The 19278-nt window shown below is 32.4% G+C and overlaps 1 protein-coding gene across 1 annotated transcript; it reads right to left on the bottom strand.

Moving 5' to 3' along the window:
* Positions 1–7987: 7987 nt before the first annotated feature.
* On the bottom strand, positions 7988–10086 carry LOC144561087 (1-aminocyclopropane-1-carboxylate oxidase homolog 1-like). The gene is made up of 4 exons (XM_078310294.1): positions 9745–10086; positions 9341–9606; positions 8668–8986; positions 7988–8421 (listed from the first exon to the last, which is right to left on the bottom strand). Exons 1-4 carry the CDS (start codon positions 9991–9993, stop codon positions 8173–8175), a joined length of 1083 nt encoding a protein of 360 aa, XP_078166420.1. The 5' UTR covers positions 9994–10086; the 3' UTR covers positions 7988–8172.
* Between the last annotated feature and the right edge of the window lie 9192 nt (positions 10087–19278).

The raw sequence follows: 19278 nt of genomic DNA, 5'->3' as shown, positions 1-19278 counted from the left end.
GTAGAAAGGTAGTTTAATTAAAAATCCGTGTAGAAATGTATTCTAACACGGATGTTTAATTAAAAATCCGTGTAAAAAGGTTTTTAATTTCCCAAAAATTCTATTATTTTATAATTATTCTATCTGGTCAGAAATTAAGTAAAGCGTAAATTTATTAATTTTGTAAACCCATAAATTAAATATAACATTATTTTGTACTGCCAATTTATATCTATAACAGTATTAATTTAGAAGAAAATATATTAACAAAAAATGTATATCTATAACAGTATTTATTTAACAAAAAAGAAAAATTTATAGAAAACAAAATGTTGATTAAATTAAGAACAAAATATATTACATTAAAAAGGATCCTAGCTAATACATCATATATCCTACACACAAAAAAAACTGATTAAACAAAATACGGAAGAAGAAAACAAAAAAGCTAGCTAAATTAATAAAACATGCCTTCATAAAGGCCCTGGCGTGATGACCCCGGCCTCCTAATCCAGGGGCTCTTTGGCCTGATCCAGCGATCGCCCCTCCTTATGTACGGCTTTGGTGGTGGGTGCCCCCTTGGGCTTCGGCGTGGCACATTTGAAGGCGGCCACGGCCATGTCCTCCTGTATTTGGGAGGAGGCATGAGATAGCCGGGAGGAACTTCGAAACCGGGAGGGAGTTCGAAATTAACATCAATCTCTTCGGGCGGGACATAACCAGAGGGCAATGGCCATGGCACATTTGAGGGGTGAGCACTGCCGGCCGGAGGGACTTCGGCCATTTGTACTTGCAAATAAAATTTATACATAAATATTTTGATAGAACTAGTTTATATAGAATTATGAAGAGCCATTTCGTCTTCTAAGAATTTTAAATTAAAAAAGATTTGCACACGGACGTTTAATTAAATATCCGTCGAGAAATTCTATCATTTCTAAACAGTTTTTTACATAAATATCCGTGTAGAAAGGTTTCCTACACGGTTGTTTAATTAAATGACCGGGTAGAAATTATAATATTTAAAGATTTGCATTTACTATTTAAACTGAAAATGTGCTTTTTAAATAATTATTTACTGGAAGTCGAAACGACGTCGCTTCAAACTCTGAAATTATTATTTAAATGCAATTTATATATTTCAGTTTAGATGCAAAGCTTAAAAATATAAAAAATAAAAATATGCCTTTATATTTCGAACTGTCGAAGGCGCGCATTTTTTTCCGCGTATATATAACATTTCTACACGGTTGTTTAATTAAATGTTTGTGTAGCTATATTAGCATATCTACACGGATTTTTAATGAAATAACCATCTAGAAATAGTTTACTTCACAGATGTTTAATTAAATTAAACATCCGTGTAGAAATGGTTTGCGCGAAATAAAATGCGCGCCTAGTCTCTATCTTCCTTTCCAAAATCCTTTCGTCTCCTCTAAACCCTAAACCCACATGTCTCCTCCTCTCTCTTTCTGTGGTTCCTCTCTCTTGGTGCTGCCACTGCTGGTGTTTCGCTCTCTGATTGCATGGCTCAAAGGTCTCCACTCTATGTTGCTCTCCTCTCATCTCGCCCTCTCTAAGCTCCTCTCACTAGGTCGCTGTTCTCTCTCTCTCTCTAAGTTTCAATGCTGATTGTATCTTGGTATTGTTCAAAACCCTTCTCTCTGATTGTATTATGGTTAAATGAAAAGTTGTCTCAAATGATCTATTCTGGTAAGCATGTATTTTGGACTTTCATTTACATTTTCCCTAAAATTAAAGAACAAAAATTTTGGTTTTGTAGATTGTCCAGACTGATTTTGTAGATTGTAGAAAGAACGATGTCACATTTAGGTGAGGATAATGTAGATATGACGTTAGGTGAGGATGTAGATATGATGGAAGGAGGGAATGCCCTGCCGATGGAAGGAGGGAATGTAGTTCTGATGGAAGAAGAGGTCTCGCAGGCTCAGCCTGAGAAAAGGAAAAGAGGTCCGACACTGTGCAAGAAGACCACTGAGTCCAAGGAAATATTGCCAATCGCATTCCGGAAAGACGGACTTGCGAAGGGTGAAAATAGGATGAAGTACTCAAATTTTTGCGCCTCCACGGCACGGTGAAGAAAAATGCATCGATCTTGGTTGAGAGGTGGGATAAGTTTGATAAAAAAAAGGAAAAGGACCAATGGTGGAACATTGTGAAGGTAAAGTACCTAACAATTCTCTTTTTTTTATTTGGATTATTGTACATGAACTTACATGCAGTAATTTCATTGTCAATCAGGATCAGTGGAACATCGTGGACGACCCAGATAACAAGATAAAGGAAAAGTCTTTGAAGATAATGAATGAAGCTTGGAAGCAATTCAAAAGCACGTTGAAAACAGACTACATGGATCAAGGGAAACATCTGTTGCCAGTATATCCTTGGCTGACACAAGAGGTGTGAGAGGAGTTTCAAGCTTTGAAGCAAATAGAAGAATTCAAGGTATGTAATAAATTTAGGTAACTTATTAGTTTTTGTTCTTTCTGTACTCATCTTCCTTAAACTAATGGATTTACTTTGATGTTTGAAGAAAAAAAGTGAGAAGGGCAGGAAGATCGCCAAAATGAATAAGTACCCTCACAAATTAGGGTCGGGTGGTTACGAGAGTAAGACGAAAGAATGGGGGAAAAGTTCTTTCACAAAACAAAGATTCTGACTCACCCGTGGTTAAGATCCAAAATCCTAGGGCCTAAGATTGGCTCATGGGAAGATCTGAGGTAACCGCTGTCGGGCAGATAGTACTCCCAAAAGACGTGCAACCCATTGCTCATAAAATGGTAAGAGTCTTTTGTTATAACTTTGTGTTATTCAAACAAAATTATAACTCTGTGTACATTACTTAGTCTTTTGTTATAACCAATTTTTTAATTAACAGTTGGAGGTGGAGGAGGAGGTCAATTCGGGTGCCCGGACTGTCGCAAGACAAGAAGATTCCTTGTCCTTAGCGCTCCCGAATCCAGAACACATAGGTCAAGTTAGGGGGCAGAGGGGCCTACACGGGCTGGAAAGAGGAATTCAATGGAGCAAAACCCCGAAGAAGACCTCGTGCCAAAGTTAACAAAGACGATATGGAATCAAGGTTGGCGCAGGTACGCTCGGAGGTATGCGAGCAGGTTACAATGGAGTACACCCAAAAGATGGCTAAGCTGGAATCAAGGATCGTGAACCAAATGAACCAAATTAGGCAGCCATCCGAGGATCAACCTCCCGTTTCTCCGGGAGTTCGGCGAAGTAGTCAAGCATCCGGGACCGAAGTGCTAGGCGACTTGGACAATCTAAAGGTAAGCACTACTTGTTCATAATCTGAAGGTATTGTTGATTCTTGCAGTTAATTTGCTAGACAATATTTCATTCTAAAACAACTAATTGCTGATACAGGAGGCCACATCATGCGACCTCGTCATGTATTTTGGTACCACTCCTCTGACCATTGCTAAGGGCATTGTACATCCTCCTGCAGCCGGTGATCAGCTAAGGCCCAACTATCTCCGCATAGCAATTGACAAGATCACGCAGGATTGGGCTGCGAGAATACCTCTTCCTGTCCCTGCCGATGATATGACGGTGCTTGATGATGCCCGCCTTGCGATAGTCCAATGGCCCAAGAATCAAATTATTTTGGATAAGGTAATCTCCAAATAAAATAGGGATATCTTATTCAAATCATTCTTTTCAAATACTTGGAAAAGATATATACAAAATTTGATACAAACACGAAGAGGTGATACCAACAATGAGGATGAAGCTTTGTCACCGGTACGGGACATGGAGTTAGCCTTGGCGTCTGTTGCGCCAGAAGCGCCTGATGCGCCAGTGGATGCACCACTAGACCGTATGGGGCTCACCGAAGAAGAGGTTAGCCGTTTGCCTGGTCAGTTACGGACTCTCCACGCCCACTTGATTAAGGAACCCGAGGGCATGACGGATGTTACATTCAGTGTCCCCCCTGGTATGTTTCTACAGGACGGCAGGGAGGTCATGCTGCCTTTCAAAGAATTCAGCGACTTTCTACAGGCCGCCTCGTCAAGCGATAAATGGCTCGATGTGGGAGTCATCACCGTTTTCCTCATGTTAGTGACCAATCAATTATTTATATCATGTGTATAGCACTCAAATATATATTCTAATGTAAAATGATAATTTTTCAGGTTCCTAGTCCAAAAATGCCGTGAGACCGCATCGAAAGGTAAGGTGAACCTGTGTGCACTTTTGGACCCTGGCAGAATTAATGAAGTGACTTTGGATGTGTATGCGGCTGATTGTGTCGGCTACTTGTGTAAAGCGATGCATCGAGCTCATGAGGATTAAAAGAAATTTATTCTCCTGCCATACAACCAAAGGTTACTTGTAACCCTTATTAATTGTTTATATTTTTAGTTAAAGAATTACACCATGAACCATAGCAAACACTTGTGTCACTATTACATGCTGAAATATATATGTCACTAATTTTATGCTAAAGTACTACCATTCTTCTCCTCCCACAGGGGCCACTGGTGTTTGCTTGTGATTGTGCCACTTGAAAATACGGTTTATATCATGGATTCAAAACGGCCCGACAAATCCATCACTCTTCACCAGTCCAAAATAATCATGCCTGTTTTAATTAAGTAAGTTATCTAAATATCACTTGGTTTGATTTTTTTCAATTATATAACAAATTGTGGAATTGCTAATTATAGTCACTCAATTTTGTAAGGGTTTTTCAGCAATATGTTAAAGAGGGTGGAGTGCAAAGCACGGGCAAGCAAAGAAATAAAATGAATGGGAAGTGGTTGGAGGTGAGCACACTATAATTTTATAATTTCATATTTTTTTGTTCAAAAATTTATTGTCATTCTGACATAGCTAGGCTGCTAAATGTAAATTTCAGTGACGGTTGGGAATGCGGTTATTACACGATGATTTATATGTTTCACTTCGTTCACCACATACAATTCCAATGGGCAACATATCCGGTATGTGTTTGCCTTGACTTTATTAATATTGATTTCCTCTAAACTTGTTTTATTAGTTGCATTGTTATAATTGCAATAATTTAAGCAAAACAAAGATGTAGTTGCTAGATTGCATTTTTGTAACTTGCATATTTTGAATTTTTGTAGTATTCATCAGTGTCAAAGAGTTACTCCAAGGAGCAGTTAGATCAGTGTAGATGTATGTGGGCAGAGTGATTTCTAAAACAATTTTGTCAACCAGAATATGGATTTGTATGATCTTTGTATAATTTAGTGTACATGAATTTTGTATAATTTTTTATATAATTGGGAAAACAAGAATTTCAAAAATTTAGGGGTTTTGGTATATTCTTATTTTGGAAATTCTCTGTTCTGGAATTGATCTGATTTTAAATGGCTAGCAAACTGGAGGCTAGCCCAAAAAAAATGTAAAAAAAATAGTTCAATTATACACGGACATTTAGCTAAATATCCGTGTAGAAAGGTTTTTCAACATTAAAAAAATATTAAAAAATAAGAGAGCTAAACAGACATTTACTAAATATCCGTGTAGATAGGTTTTTCAACATTAAAAAAATATTAAAAAATAAGAGAGCTACATGGACATTTAGCTAAATGTCCGTGTAGAAAGGTTTTTTAGAATTAAAAAAATATTAATAAATAAAAATAATAAGAGAGCTAAACGGACATTTCCTAAATATCCGTGTCGAAAGGTTTTTCAATATTAAAAAAATAAGAGAGCTACACGGAAATGTAGCTAAATGTCCGTGTAGAAAGGCTTTTTTTTTGAAAAAAATAAGAGAGCTACACGGATATTTACTAAATATCCGCGTAGAAAGGTTTTTTCAACATTAAAAAAAAAAAGAGCTACACAGAGATTTAATTAAATATCCGTGTAGAAAGGTATTTCAATATTAAAAAAATATTAAAAAAATAAGAGTGCTACACGGAAATGTAGCTAAATGTCCGTGTAGAAAGCTTTTTAAACATTAAAAAATTATAAAAAAAAATTAATACATTAAAAAAATAAGAGAGCTACACGGACATTTGGCTAATTATCCGTGTAGAAAGGTGTTTTCAACATTAAAAAAATAAGAGAGCTACACGAATATTTAATTAAATATCTGTGTAGAAAGGTTTTTCAATATTAAAAAAATATTAAAAAAATAAGAGAGCTACACGGAAATGTAGCTAAATGCCCGTGTAGAAAGCTTTTTAAACAATAAAAAAATATTAAAAAAAATTAATACATAAAAAAATAAGAGAGCTACACGGACATTTAGCTAATTATCCGTGTAGAAAAAGTAATCATACATGGCTTTTTATGTAATAATCTGTGTAGCTCGGTTATGGAGAGCGCCACTGTCAAGGATTTGTAAACGGCTGTTTATGTAATAATCCGTGTAGCTATCAGTAATTGTACATGGGTAAATATCTGTGTGTATATATACAGGGATTTCTACACCTTGGCATCCCACGCGGCAGGAAATCCGTGTAGCTCGCTTGTTTATGTCCGTGTATAATCACTTATTCTGTAGTAGTGATTGATGTTTTACTAAAAGTTGCAGCTATGTCTGTGAAGTATTTATTCATATAACATAAAATATTGATCATTATATCTGAGAAGTATTTATCATTGGGTGAGGGGATTGTTTATTTAATAGTCACCAGTTGTGCGAGGACAATCCAAAAAAAAAAAAATTGTGCGGGGAAAACTGACAAGTATTTATGAGGGGATTGTTTATTTAATGGTCCCTAGTTGTGTAGGGACAATTAAAAAAAAAATTGTGCGGCGACAATTGATGGATTGATTTATTCAGTCATAAATAGAGATCATTGCATAGAGATTAATACTTTACAAATTCAAAATAAATACTTTGATACTTCAAGTTAAATACTAACAGTTTCTGCAGAGTATTAATGATTGAGCAGTCCCCCCATGACTTTTTTGACAGTTTGTGCGGGGTTTTTTGCGGGGTTGAGACTGCGGAGATTGTTATTAGGATCCTAAATTTAATTAGTAATAATTTAATGACAGAGACATCCTCTAAATCCTCCAAATTTCTTGTTATTTTTAGAATACTAATTATGTAACTAACCAAGGAGGGCAAGATGTCGCTCATTCATTAAATTTAGTAATAATTTAATGACAAAGACATCCTCCAAATCCACCAAATTTTTAGGATGCTAATTATGTACCTAACTAAGGAGGGCAAGATGTCGTCCATTCATTAAATTTAGTAATAATTATGAGATGACTTAAACAGACCCTTAGTTTTCATGAAAAATGCATGGTGTAATAAAAGATTAATTGTAACAGCTCTGCATTATTAAAAAGAGGGAGACTTGGCAATTTCTTAGTTTGATAATAATATTTTGAATAATTATTTCTGTACCCGCACTACAGTAACTACATTTAGAGAAATAATGTATTATGGTCCCCACTAATTATTATTCTAAAAAGATATTATATGATCTCAACTAATTATTATTCTAAAATCTCAGCAGCATCCTTTCAAAGTCTCGGCACTAATTCCGCGTCAACATTTATCTAACAAAAATAGTTGACCTCATGAAAATAAATATATAGTCGCATTTTCTGTACTAGCTAGGCTCCGATAAAACTTAAGGCTCCTATCTCTCCACGTCAATCCATATTCGCACTTTCCATTTATATGGTTATTAAAAGTTTCAAATGCTAACGGACAAGAAACTTATTTAATACAGGTATAATTCTCCAAATATTGTGCGTTCAAAATTAGTGCTTCACATCTACATGAAAACACCGTTTAGAAAACGAGACCAAAAGCAACATGATTAGCAAATATAATGTAGATGGCTTCTTTAATTTGATGCATTAGCAAATACTAAACCATTGAGGAATCAAATTTGTAGCACAACCAATATTATTTAGCAAATATAATTTTACATGATAAATTCCACTGTTATTTAAAGCAAAGACATTTATTGACAATCTAATTATAATTTGATTAACTATGACAATCAATGTAAAATTTCATCAAAATAAAGAAATTAAATATATTGACCATGTATTTTGATGAAACTATAAATTGATGGAGATCAGTAGCAGTAAAGTACCTCAACATGCAACATGGCCAATATATACCTTTTATTATGATAAAAAATATATCACGTTGATTGCCACATTTATTAAGTATATTTTAAATATAACCGCATAATACAATTAAACTTAAATTTTATAATAGCTTAAAGTTGTAGTATTAGGCTTCTTTGATTGGTCGGTCTTGTAATAATCAGGAAGAAGAAACTCCTTGTACAATGGAGGATTCTCATCAGATAATAGCAATTTCAGAGGACCAAAAGGTTTCCCAGAATCGGGATCTGGAGCAAAAAAGACTGGAACCGAGATCCTGGGTGCTGATCTTTTGCTTGCTAAAACTTGGTGCTCAACGCTCCTGAACTTCTCATTGGTAAAACACTATTTAAACAAATTAACACAAAAAATATATTGATTAATTAATTAGAAAAGATCAAACCACTTGGTATATATTTGTACTTTGCTTTTTGCGAGTGTATATATATTACTGTACGTAATATAATTATTATATTATTTAATGAATTCAGATGTTGAACGAATAAAGAAGCCTACTTTATTTGTAAAGCTACAAGATATATGCATACTTTTGTACCAGTTTGAGAGAAGATAATTATGATTTATATGCACCTTAAGAAGATCACCAATAATAACAACCAAAGCCCCAGGAACGGGCATGACATCAACCAAATAGCCATCATGGAGCACTTGAAGGCCACCGAGTTCATCCTGGAGGATTACCGTGATGAAGGATTTATCGGTGTGCATGCGAATACCCATTGTCAGCTCCGGCTCTGGACAAGGGGGATAGTAATGGCAAACCACTTTTTGCCTGTTTGCGTAGTTCATACTTATGTAGTTTGGAGGCAAGCCTAGTGCAACTGATAGGAACTCGGACAATATTTCTGCAACTCGACAAATCCCTTCTTTATACTTCATAATTGCCTCCCTGAAATAAAACCATCATTGTCGATGACCGGGATAGTAGATATTACTATGTATGTCATGATGAATCAAATGATGCCATGTCTGATGTTCGGTTCTAAATTGTTAGCATTACATATTTACATGTTGTATCGTTAAAAGAAGAATAGCATCCTTTTAAATATCTATACTATCACATCAAGAGTTTTTTTGTTTGTTAGTACTGGGGCTGAAATACTAATTTCTTGACTTATGAAATTTCCTCTACCTACCAAGTACGTACCAGAAACATAACTAGTATTAGAAAAACAAAAAGAAAAGAAGTATATGTAAGATTTGAATTTGTATACATTTCTTTTGGATTGTAAGAAGTTTTTACCTGCATACCAGCGGTATGTCAGCAGGATCCAGCAATCCATCAAAGTTACAAACAAGCGAGTCATTCCACATTGCTGCACCCGACTGTAATTGGTTGGTGATAAACCTCACATTGTTGGAAAAATCGTTGCTGTAGAGCTTCTTCTTGATCTCCTGATTTCCCTCATGAAACTCTTTTACTTTTTCGATGACATTGTCTAACTCATCTTTTGCCATCCCATGATTCACAACCTGGAAAACGCCCCATGAAGCTGATGCTTGAAGTACCTATTAGAACAATGTTACAGTGTGCCCAGCAATTAATATATATGCAATGGTCACTACCTAATATATGGCAGCTGACACAACAGTACGCAAAAGTGGTATATAGGATCATTTATTACTATATTATGGTGTCGTTCGTACCTCTTCAACAATCCGTTTATAGGAAGCTTCATCTTTGTCAATTGATTCAAGGTCTATGATAGGAACCTGGAGGCCGGGAACAGGTGCCCCAAAGGAGTCTTCTTGACGATTAAGAAATAATTCGGGAATCTTGCTTATGCCAGAGTCGAGGAGGCCTTTCACACCTGTTTTTCTGTCATATAATTCCTCAAAATTTTTCGGAGGATTGTTTGTTTGAATGGGGGTACTTTCATATGTTGGTGTTGCCATAATTAATGTTAGAGCTGAAGAGCCTTGTGAGAACTATGTACTCGGGGATTGAATTTATAGTTGCCACCAGAAGAAATTGTAGTTAGTTTAACTTGATCCTGTAAAAAAAGTGATGTGACATGGCTAATTTATTATGATTTAATCACGTTCGTGATATGATATGACTAATATTTTTTTGCATGAAGTGATGTAACGTAATTAAATGGTGGACACTCATGCTCACAGTCACATTTAATCATATTTTTTCTGATTGTAAGTTAGTGGGTTCTAGAAATGTGGAAAAAAATTGGAAAATTATTTTAAAGTGAAGGACAATTATTGGGAAAATTATTTTGCAATGTTCATAGTAATTTTTTTACGCTTACTTGATTGATCAATACAGAAAATAATGTTTTCTCACCAGATTCTTCCTGGAAAAAATGGTGAAACTTGTTTTTGAAAATATATATATTTGTTTTAAAATATTCCAAGAGAGGTCTAATTATATATAGTACAAATCTTGAATAGATCGGAACAGTATATATATTTACCATGGTGCTATCTACGTTTTCATACTTTACAGACATGTGCATAGCGGATAAGAAATTATGAACCAAACACATCCATCACACGGAATAATCTGCAGAAAACCAAAAAAATGTAAAGAAAGAGAATTTCTTTTCTTTTTCAAACTTGTTTGAGTGGTACGTATCAGCATTATCCGCTCCGTTTTCACCCCTATTTCCTCCAGTCAAGCATCCAAATTTCAAATTATTCATCTGATTAATATCTAACGAATATATGTGCATATCTAACTGTGAAGTGTCTGATTAATACACAAACAAGTTGATTCCATTAGAAGAAAATTTCTTTAACAAGAATGAGACCAATAATAAGGGATACCCACTTATTAATTAGCAAACTGTGTGTCAACATAAGAAATTTGGAGGTATGAGAGCTTTGGATTTATAACAGATGAACACAGCTTTACTATCAAAATGGTTATGGAGGTTTAAAGATCCTTGCACATCTGGACTATGAGAAAAAGGCCATACAACTTAATTCTATGATTTCTATTCCTCCATCTCCATTTTGGAAAGTAATATTTCTTCTTTTCTTTTCTTTTTTGAGAAAGTGGGTGTAATTCACCGATTTCATTAAAAAATCATAATGCCAAATGCTAAGAGCTTCAACTATCTAGAGCTCAAAGCATGTATACAAAAAGCATTGCAGATAGCAATGATAGATGAACAAAATAACAGCAATATATATGTAGTAAACATCAAAAGAGGAAACTATAACTACAAAGCAACAATAGCATCAAAATAAGGTTTTTCTAAGCTAAAAAATGATGCAAGTATTCAGCACATCTTCAAATCTTGCTCCAGTCTTGCATAGTTTAAAGATTATTAATTGGATATTTTTGTGGACAGGCACAACTGCGAGGACATCTGAAGTAGTGAAGAATTGGTCGAGTCAGCTACCACAGAAGACTCAGACTAGATCACTCTTAGAAGAGATTGTGAGCTGAGAGTTTTTGTTCTATATTCTTAGCTGCCTTTTATATAAAACTGTTTTTTATTTGCATGATGTTTGAACAACTTTGGTCGTAGGAGAATGTTTTATTGAGAAGACAACATACATTGGTCTGTGTTGTATTTGTAACTTAAAACAATTTCAATCAATGAACCGGGCATATGGCCTTTTACTAAAAATAAATAAATAAATAAACTGAGTTTGTACACGATTTTGCAACCATGTCTGCGCATGTATGAAATGTTAAATTAAAATTGTACACAGTTGTAGAACCGTGCACGTTTCTCCATACCTTCGAAAAAGATAAGTAGTGATTGATGCATTATAATACACAGGTAGAGTTGCATTATAACATAAAGACGCAGATCAATGACATTAAAAAAATTCTTATTTTTCATCATAGATGGATCATATAAGAAAACCGTGTATGATTACAAACATGATTTTTTTTTTTGAAAAATCCTAAGAAAATTCATACACAATTGATAGAAACAAAACCGTGTATACAAGCAAGATCTTTTCTGAAAAATCTTACAGAGCATTCATAATGATTGGTATAAAGAAAATAAACTGTGTACAATTATTGGAGATCATTTATACATGGTTAATTTAACTACAACCGTGAACAATTGTTTCCAGTTGTACACAATTGCTTAATAAACAACCGTGTATTAATGTTAGAGCATATTTATAAATGATTATATTTTATTTAATTGTGTATGAATGTTGGAGATCATTTTCAAACTCACGCCTTTTTACTTTTCACACATATTTAATGAAAAGTTCTTCCATCTATGTATGATGTACCGTGTATAATTAGAATTAATGCTTATTATGTAACTAACCAAGGAGGGCAAGATGTCGCTCATTCATTAAATTTAATTAGTAATAATTTAATGACAGAGACATCCTCTAAATCCTCCAAATTTCTTGTCATTTTTAGAATACTAGCAAGATGTCGCTCATTCATTAAATTTAGTAATAATTTAATGACAAAGAAATCCTCTAAATCCTCCAAATCCACCAAATTTTTAGGATGCTAATTATGTACCACCAGTGGAAAATATGGAATCAAGATTGGTTATATACGCATATTAGTATCGGAGTACAACCGATCTTGACAAAGGCGATACTGATACTACACTAATCTGGATCGGTTAAATAACCAATCCTAATAGTTACTATCAGGATCGGTTGTTTCAAACAACCGATCCTGGTGTTATATTAGATCTAAAAAAAAAAAATTATTTGGGCCAGTTTCCATATATATTTGCTGGCCAGAATAAAATATTTTTTTTGTTTACCATTGACTTATTGGAGCTCAAAACCAATTAAGAACACAAAATAAAATTCATGAAACACAAAAAGAAGTACAGTAGTTGAAGAAATTTGATGCAATAGCAAAATAAAATTCAGCCACATGTATGGCATTCCCTCTTTTATCGTCTCCACCAGTGCAAACTTCAAAATCTAAACAAATATTTATATCATTAATTGCTTGCTTGTGTTTCTTCAATACATGTATTATTTAAGTTTCGGGTTTGGGGTCTCCTCGGAATAGATTTGTGTGTCTGGAGCTGATGCTAGGCAATTGAGCCGAGTTTAGTTGCAAGTAACATCACAATTGATATGAAAATAAAAACATATCTTCTAATTGCAATTGAGCCGAGTTTAGTTGCAAGTAACATCACAATTGATATGAAAATAAAAACATATCTTCTAATTGCAATTGAGCCGAGTTTAGTTGCTGAGAGAGAAGACTAAGAACTGAAAGTTCTTATTGGTGTGCGCACAACACCCACAAAACATGCATCTAATAATACTAGAAATTAATTAAAAAGGTCAAAATAGATTGAGAATTAACTATTCTTTACTAACTTGTTGCATGGTAAATTTTAAGTTCAAATATCAAAATTCAAAAATAATGTATATTACCTCTGAGATTCAAGTCCTACTAAAACATACTATGCTCCGTGGAAATATCCATGCAAGACCATATCCATATCCATGTACATCCTTGTTAGTTTTCGTCTTTTTTGCCTTTTTTTGACATGATCGAGATAGAGAGAGACAGAGATCGCTAACTTGAGAGGCGTCGGAGACAGAGATCGCTAACTTGAGAGGCGTCGGAGACAAAGAGAGAGAGATGGAGGAGTTGAGAGGCGGGTTTGATTTTTGCTAAGTTGAAAATGAGAGGTGTGAAATGAAAATAAGAACCCTAGAAGAGGGAGAGAGACTGAGACAGAGAGAGACGGAGGAGTTGAGAGGCGGGTTTGATTTTCGCTAAGTTGAAAATGAGAGGCGCGGAATGAAAATAAGAACCCTAGGGAGTTATCAGGATCGGTTGTTTGTTAGAACCGATCCAGATAGTTATACTATCAGGATCAGTTTTTACAAACAACCGATCCTAATTAATGAACTATTAAGATCGGTTGTTTGTAAAAACCGTTCCTGATAATATCTAGATCGGTTCTAACAAATAACCAATCCTAATATTAAAAATGAATCACTCATTGTGTTTTTCTAATAGGAACAACTCCAATAATACATTTCCATAAAAAATATTTTTCATTTTATATATATCGTTTGTTGTTCTTGAAAAAAATAGATGAAATATCAGAGAATAATCAAAATATCTCTTAATTATCAAGAATTAATTTTGATCTTGAAACTTTTATCTGAATCACATGCAGATTAATTCTTTTCTTAGTTCATCACTTGTCAAAGTCAATCTAATTGTAATTCTGAAAGAATATAATTTAAACAAATAACTTAACAATATTAAAAAATGAAAAAAATATAAGAACAAAAAATATAAAATATCAAAACATAATTAATATAAACATAATCGTTTCTTATAGAATTTAATTAAATATTATTTTTTGCTCAGTTTGTAATAAAGCGTCACTGTCAAACTGAAAAATTTGATTATATTTTTCTAGAATAATCAATAAAAATAAAACTTTTATACACATTTAATAAGAGATAAAATGATGGAAATATTTTGAAAAATAAAACTGATCAATACAGATTTTAAACAATCTTTGCTTGTGTTAAAAACATGGGATTGTTTGTATCGAAACAACAACTTTTTTTAGCTGAGCCGTAATAACCAACTAGGGTTTTTGATTCTTTACTTTAATTAAATGTCTATTAATTGCATGTACAAATTAAAGTTATAATTTGGTTCCAAAAATTCAACTGAACTGAACCAATTTAGCATTGCAACCGAACCAAATTAAAGTTTTATTTTGGTTTGTTCGGTTCAAACTGAAATATATTAATTTTTTATTTAAAACAATTGATTTATATAAACCGAAGTATATTAAGAAATAGACCGGGGTATTAAGAAATAAAACGAGGCAATCAGATCAAATTCATAATATATAAAAGTCTGGTCGTTTCGGTTATTTCATTTTAAAAAAATTCAAACAAAATCGAACCGTAGTTATAATTCCATTTTGAAAAGTAAAGCGAACTGACCATTAAACCAAAAAAATCAAACTGTTTGATTCAAACTAATTCGGTTAGGTTCAAAACAGCCTAAACCGGACCCCAACCAACACCCCTACAATGTACACAATTAATGAGCTGAGCTGCCAATTAATTAAACAAGATCTTGTCAGATTCAAACCTTAAATGCCTACTAATGATTGAAGATCTCCTTTTCAGAGCTTAATTTGCAGATTTAATTAGTACAAAAAAAAAGTTACCAAGTAAAATGTATGAAATTATATGTCTGAAAATATTTTCAGAGCTTAATTTTATGAAATAATTTATCAGATACTTATAAGGTTATTTATTAAAATAATTTATAAATAATGTTAAAATAAATTTTAAGATAAAATAATTTATAAAAAAAATTTAGGAAGTAATCTTGTTTAAGATTTGTAATTAAAATAATTTATAAAATAATTTTTAATATGTAATTTATTTTAAAACAATTTATAAGAAAATTTTTAAGAAAAAATAAACATCTGGATCGGTTCTTATTATAATAACCGATCCAGATACATATCTAGATCGGTTGTTAACAAAGAACCGATCCAGATAGTTATCTGGATTAGTTTTTATAATAAGAACGGATCTTGTATTTTTATTCATTTAAAAAAATTAAAAATCGTATCTGGATCAGTTATTATAATAAGAACCAATCCAGATGTTTAATTTTTCTTAAAATTTTCTTATAAATTGTCTTAATAAATTATTTTAATAAGAAATCTTAAAACAGATTATGACATAAAAAATATTTTGTAAATTATTTTATCTTAAAATTTATTTTAACATTATTTATAAATTATTTTAATAAATAACCTTACAATTATCTGATAAATTATTTCATAAAATTTATCTTATAAATTAGAATATAAAAAGTTAATAAATTATCTTACAAATTATTGTATCTTGCAAATTATTTCTAAAAAATGGGTTATTCTAAAAAATGTGTATGTGTATGATATTTTTAAAATTATTTTAATAAATTATTTTAGTATATTATCTTACAAATGAATTATCCTTTCCTATGCAATATTAGGATCAGTTTTTTATTAAAAAAAACCGATCCCAATAATATCAAGATCGGTTTTGACAAACAACCGATCCTAATAGTTCATTAGGATCGGTTGTTTATCCTCAACTATTAGGATCAGTTATTTAGAACAACTGATTCTAACAATATTAGGATTGGTTTTGTATAAACAACTGATCCTAATAGTTGAACTATTAGGATCAGTTGTTTAGAACAACTGATCCTGATAGTAACAACTGATCCTGATAGTAACAACCGATCCTGATAGTTCACAAATTAGGATCGATTGACTAAAAAACTCGATCTTATTAGTTTTTAGAATCGGTTTTGTTCAGAAAACCGATCCAAATAGTTATTAGTATCGGTTGTTTCATATAACCGATCCTGATTTCTATTTTTCCACTAGTGTACCTAACTAAGGAAGGCAAGATGTCGTCCATTCATTAAATTTAGTAATAATTATGAGATGACTTAAACAGACCCTTAGTTTTCATGAAAAAAGCATGGTGTAATAAAGATTGTCACTAGTGAAAAATATGGAATCAGGATCGGTATATACGCATATTAGTATCGGAATACAACCGATCCTGATGAAGGCGATATTGATACTACACTAATCTGGATCGGTTAAATAACTGATCCTAATAGTAACTATCAGGATCGGTTGTTTCAAACAACCGATCCTGATGTTATATTGTATCTAAAAAAATATTTCTTTTATTTGGCCAGCTTCCATATATATTTGCTGGCCAGCATAAAATATATTTTTTATTTACCATTGATTTATTAGAGCTCAAAACCAATTAAGAACACAAAATAAAATTCATGAAACACAAAAAGAAGTACAATAGTTGAAGAAATTTGGTGCAATAGCAAAATAAAATTTAGCCACATGTATGGCACTTCCTCTTTTATCGTCTCCACCAGTGCAAACTTCAAAATATGAACAAATATTTATATCATTAATTGTTTGTTTGCGCATCTTCGATACATGTATTATTTAAATTGAAAGTCAAGGAAAACCTAGTTAGCATACCTCAAAGTGTACATCTTCACCGCCGATGGAATAATCTCAAAAAGCCTTGCTCAAATGAAAAAAAAAATTGAAACCATGAACTGTAATACTGCAATTTATTGTAAATTAAAAATACAAAAGATGCTCAAATGTACATAAGAGATTTGAGGATATAAACAGTATGTACCTTAAGTATAATTTAAGGGCATAAACCCTAAACCCCCATCATCCTTCATCTCATTCCATGAACTTGGAAGAGATGGATGGCACATCCTTGTCAGTTTTCGTCTTCTTCGCCTTTTTTTGACATGATAGAGAGAGAGAGACGGACGAGTTGAGAGACGGGTTTGATTTTTGCTAAGTTGAAAATGAGAGGCGCGAAATGAAAATAAGAACCCTAGAAGAGGGAGAGACTGAGACACAGAGAGAGACAGAGGAGTTGAGAGGCGGGTTTGATTTTCGCTAAGTTGAAAATGAGAGGCGCGGAATGAAAATAAGAATTCTAAGAAGTTATCAGGATCGATTGTTTCAAACAACCAATCCTGATAGTTAAATTTTAATATGTGGCAGCCTGATATCACTTAACCAAAGTTCACATTAATTAAGTATAATTTGTTTAATCTATCAAAAAGTCAAACCCTTTATTATTTTTAAAACTGATTAATTTTTATGGTGATCGAAGTTCACGTTAATTTTTTTTTTTTTTTTGTGGTCTGATCTTTTATTGGTACTCACAAGTTTACCATGAAGACTCTTTTTTCAAACCCTCGTTAGAAATTGATTTTATAAGAACTTTTGTAAGAGAGGTATATTTTGCATGATCTATCACGCATATATTACTTGTTTTTTAATTAAAATATTTTTTGAGTTGTAAGCATGATAGTATATAGAATTTGTTATGTAGAGAACAAAATTTGTAAAAATATCACTTTTTTACTTCTATAGTAAACATTTTTTAATTATATTCACTTTATACATTTTTTTAATTTTATAATAAGATATTAGAGAAAATCAATATTTGAATATAAAATCCTAAAAAATACTTCAAAATTAGATTTTTCTGCAATTTTCATACAAATACTTTTTCCCTGCTGTATTACTAAATGTAATGTGTAGCTCCAGTTAGACATTTATATTTTGTTACTTTTTATTAGTCTTTTTCACTAAATATATTATTTGTATAATATGTGGTATAAATCAATCTTGTCATAAATTAATATTTTTTATAGAATATTGTATAAATAAATGTCATCATAATATTAAATATTATATAATTGTATGTATAAATATAAAATTTAATACTATATATAATTTTGTATATATCTATACCGTTTGGACAGTATCCACCTAAATTAGGTATATGAAGGATGCCGACTTGCAACCTTCAAATACGAAATATTATATTTTTGGACAGTTGAAAATTTAGCAAGTACCCTGGAAATCGTACTCAATTGTAAAATATTTTTTTTAGATCCAATATAACATCAGGATCAGTTGTTATATATATATATATAGAGAGAGAGAGAGAGAGATGGGCTATGGTGCATTGCAATGCATGGAGGGGTTTGTGCATTGGATCATAAATCTAAAATTCAAAATCCAAATGACCGATTCAAACCGTTCATCTTGTTCTCCATATTAATATGTGCCTGGAGACCAAAATTTACATTTTTCTGAATTTTTTTACTATTTATTAAGTATTTTACAAAATTGTTGATCCAACGGTGGTTTAACAAAATAGTAAAATCAGCAGCCACCGTTGGATTAACAATTTTGTAAAATACTTAATAAATAGTAAAAAAAATCAGAAAAATGTAAATTTTGGTCTCCAGGCACATATTAATATGGAGAACAAGATGAACGGTTTGAATCGGTCATTTGGATTTTGAATTTTAGATTTATGATCCAATGCACAAACCCCTCCATGCATTGCAATGCACCATAGCCCATCTCTATATATATATGAGTTGGGCTACGGTGAGTTGCGAAGTAAAGCGACTATTTTACTTCACGCTAATATTTTGCGATTTTAAAGTTCAAAATGTCAATCCGAACCACTCAACATGATCTCCATATTGAAATGTGCTTGGAGACCGATCTTGATAGTATCTGGATCGGTTCTAACAAACAACCAATCCTAATAATTCATTTATTATGATCGGTTGTTTATAAAAACCGATATGAATAGTTTTTAGGATCGATTTTCTTTAAAAAACGATTTAGATAG

Source organism: Carex rostrata, chromosome 10, assembly GCF_964058835.1.
Source record: "Carex rostrata chromosome 10, lpCarRost1.2, whole genome shotgun sequence".
NCBI lineage: Eukaryota > Viridiplantae > Streptophyta > Magnoliopsida > Poales > Cyperaceae > Carex > Carex rostrata.
The sequence above is the reverse complement of the archived record's forward strand: the minus strand, read 5'-3'. Positions and strand labels throughout refer to the sequence as shown.

What these genes read in the sequence shown, in the direction of transcription:
- LOC144561087 (XM_078310294.1), bottom strand. Translation starts at nt 9,993, where the DNA reads ATGGCAACACCAACATATGAAAGTACCCCCATTCAAACAAACAATCCT. An exon ending in ATAAACGGATTGTTGAAGAG is followed by an intron (nt 9,607 to 9,744) that starts GTACGAACGACA and finishes TTGTTCTAATAG; the next exon opens with GTACTTCAAGCATCAGCTTC. An exon ending in GACATACCGCTGGTATGCAG is followed by an intron (nt 8,987 to 9,340) that starts GTAAAAACTTCT and finishes GTTTTATTTCAG; the next exon opens with GGAGGCAATTATGAAGTATA.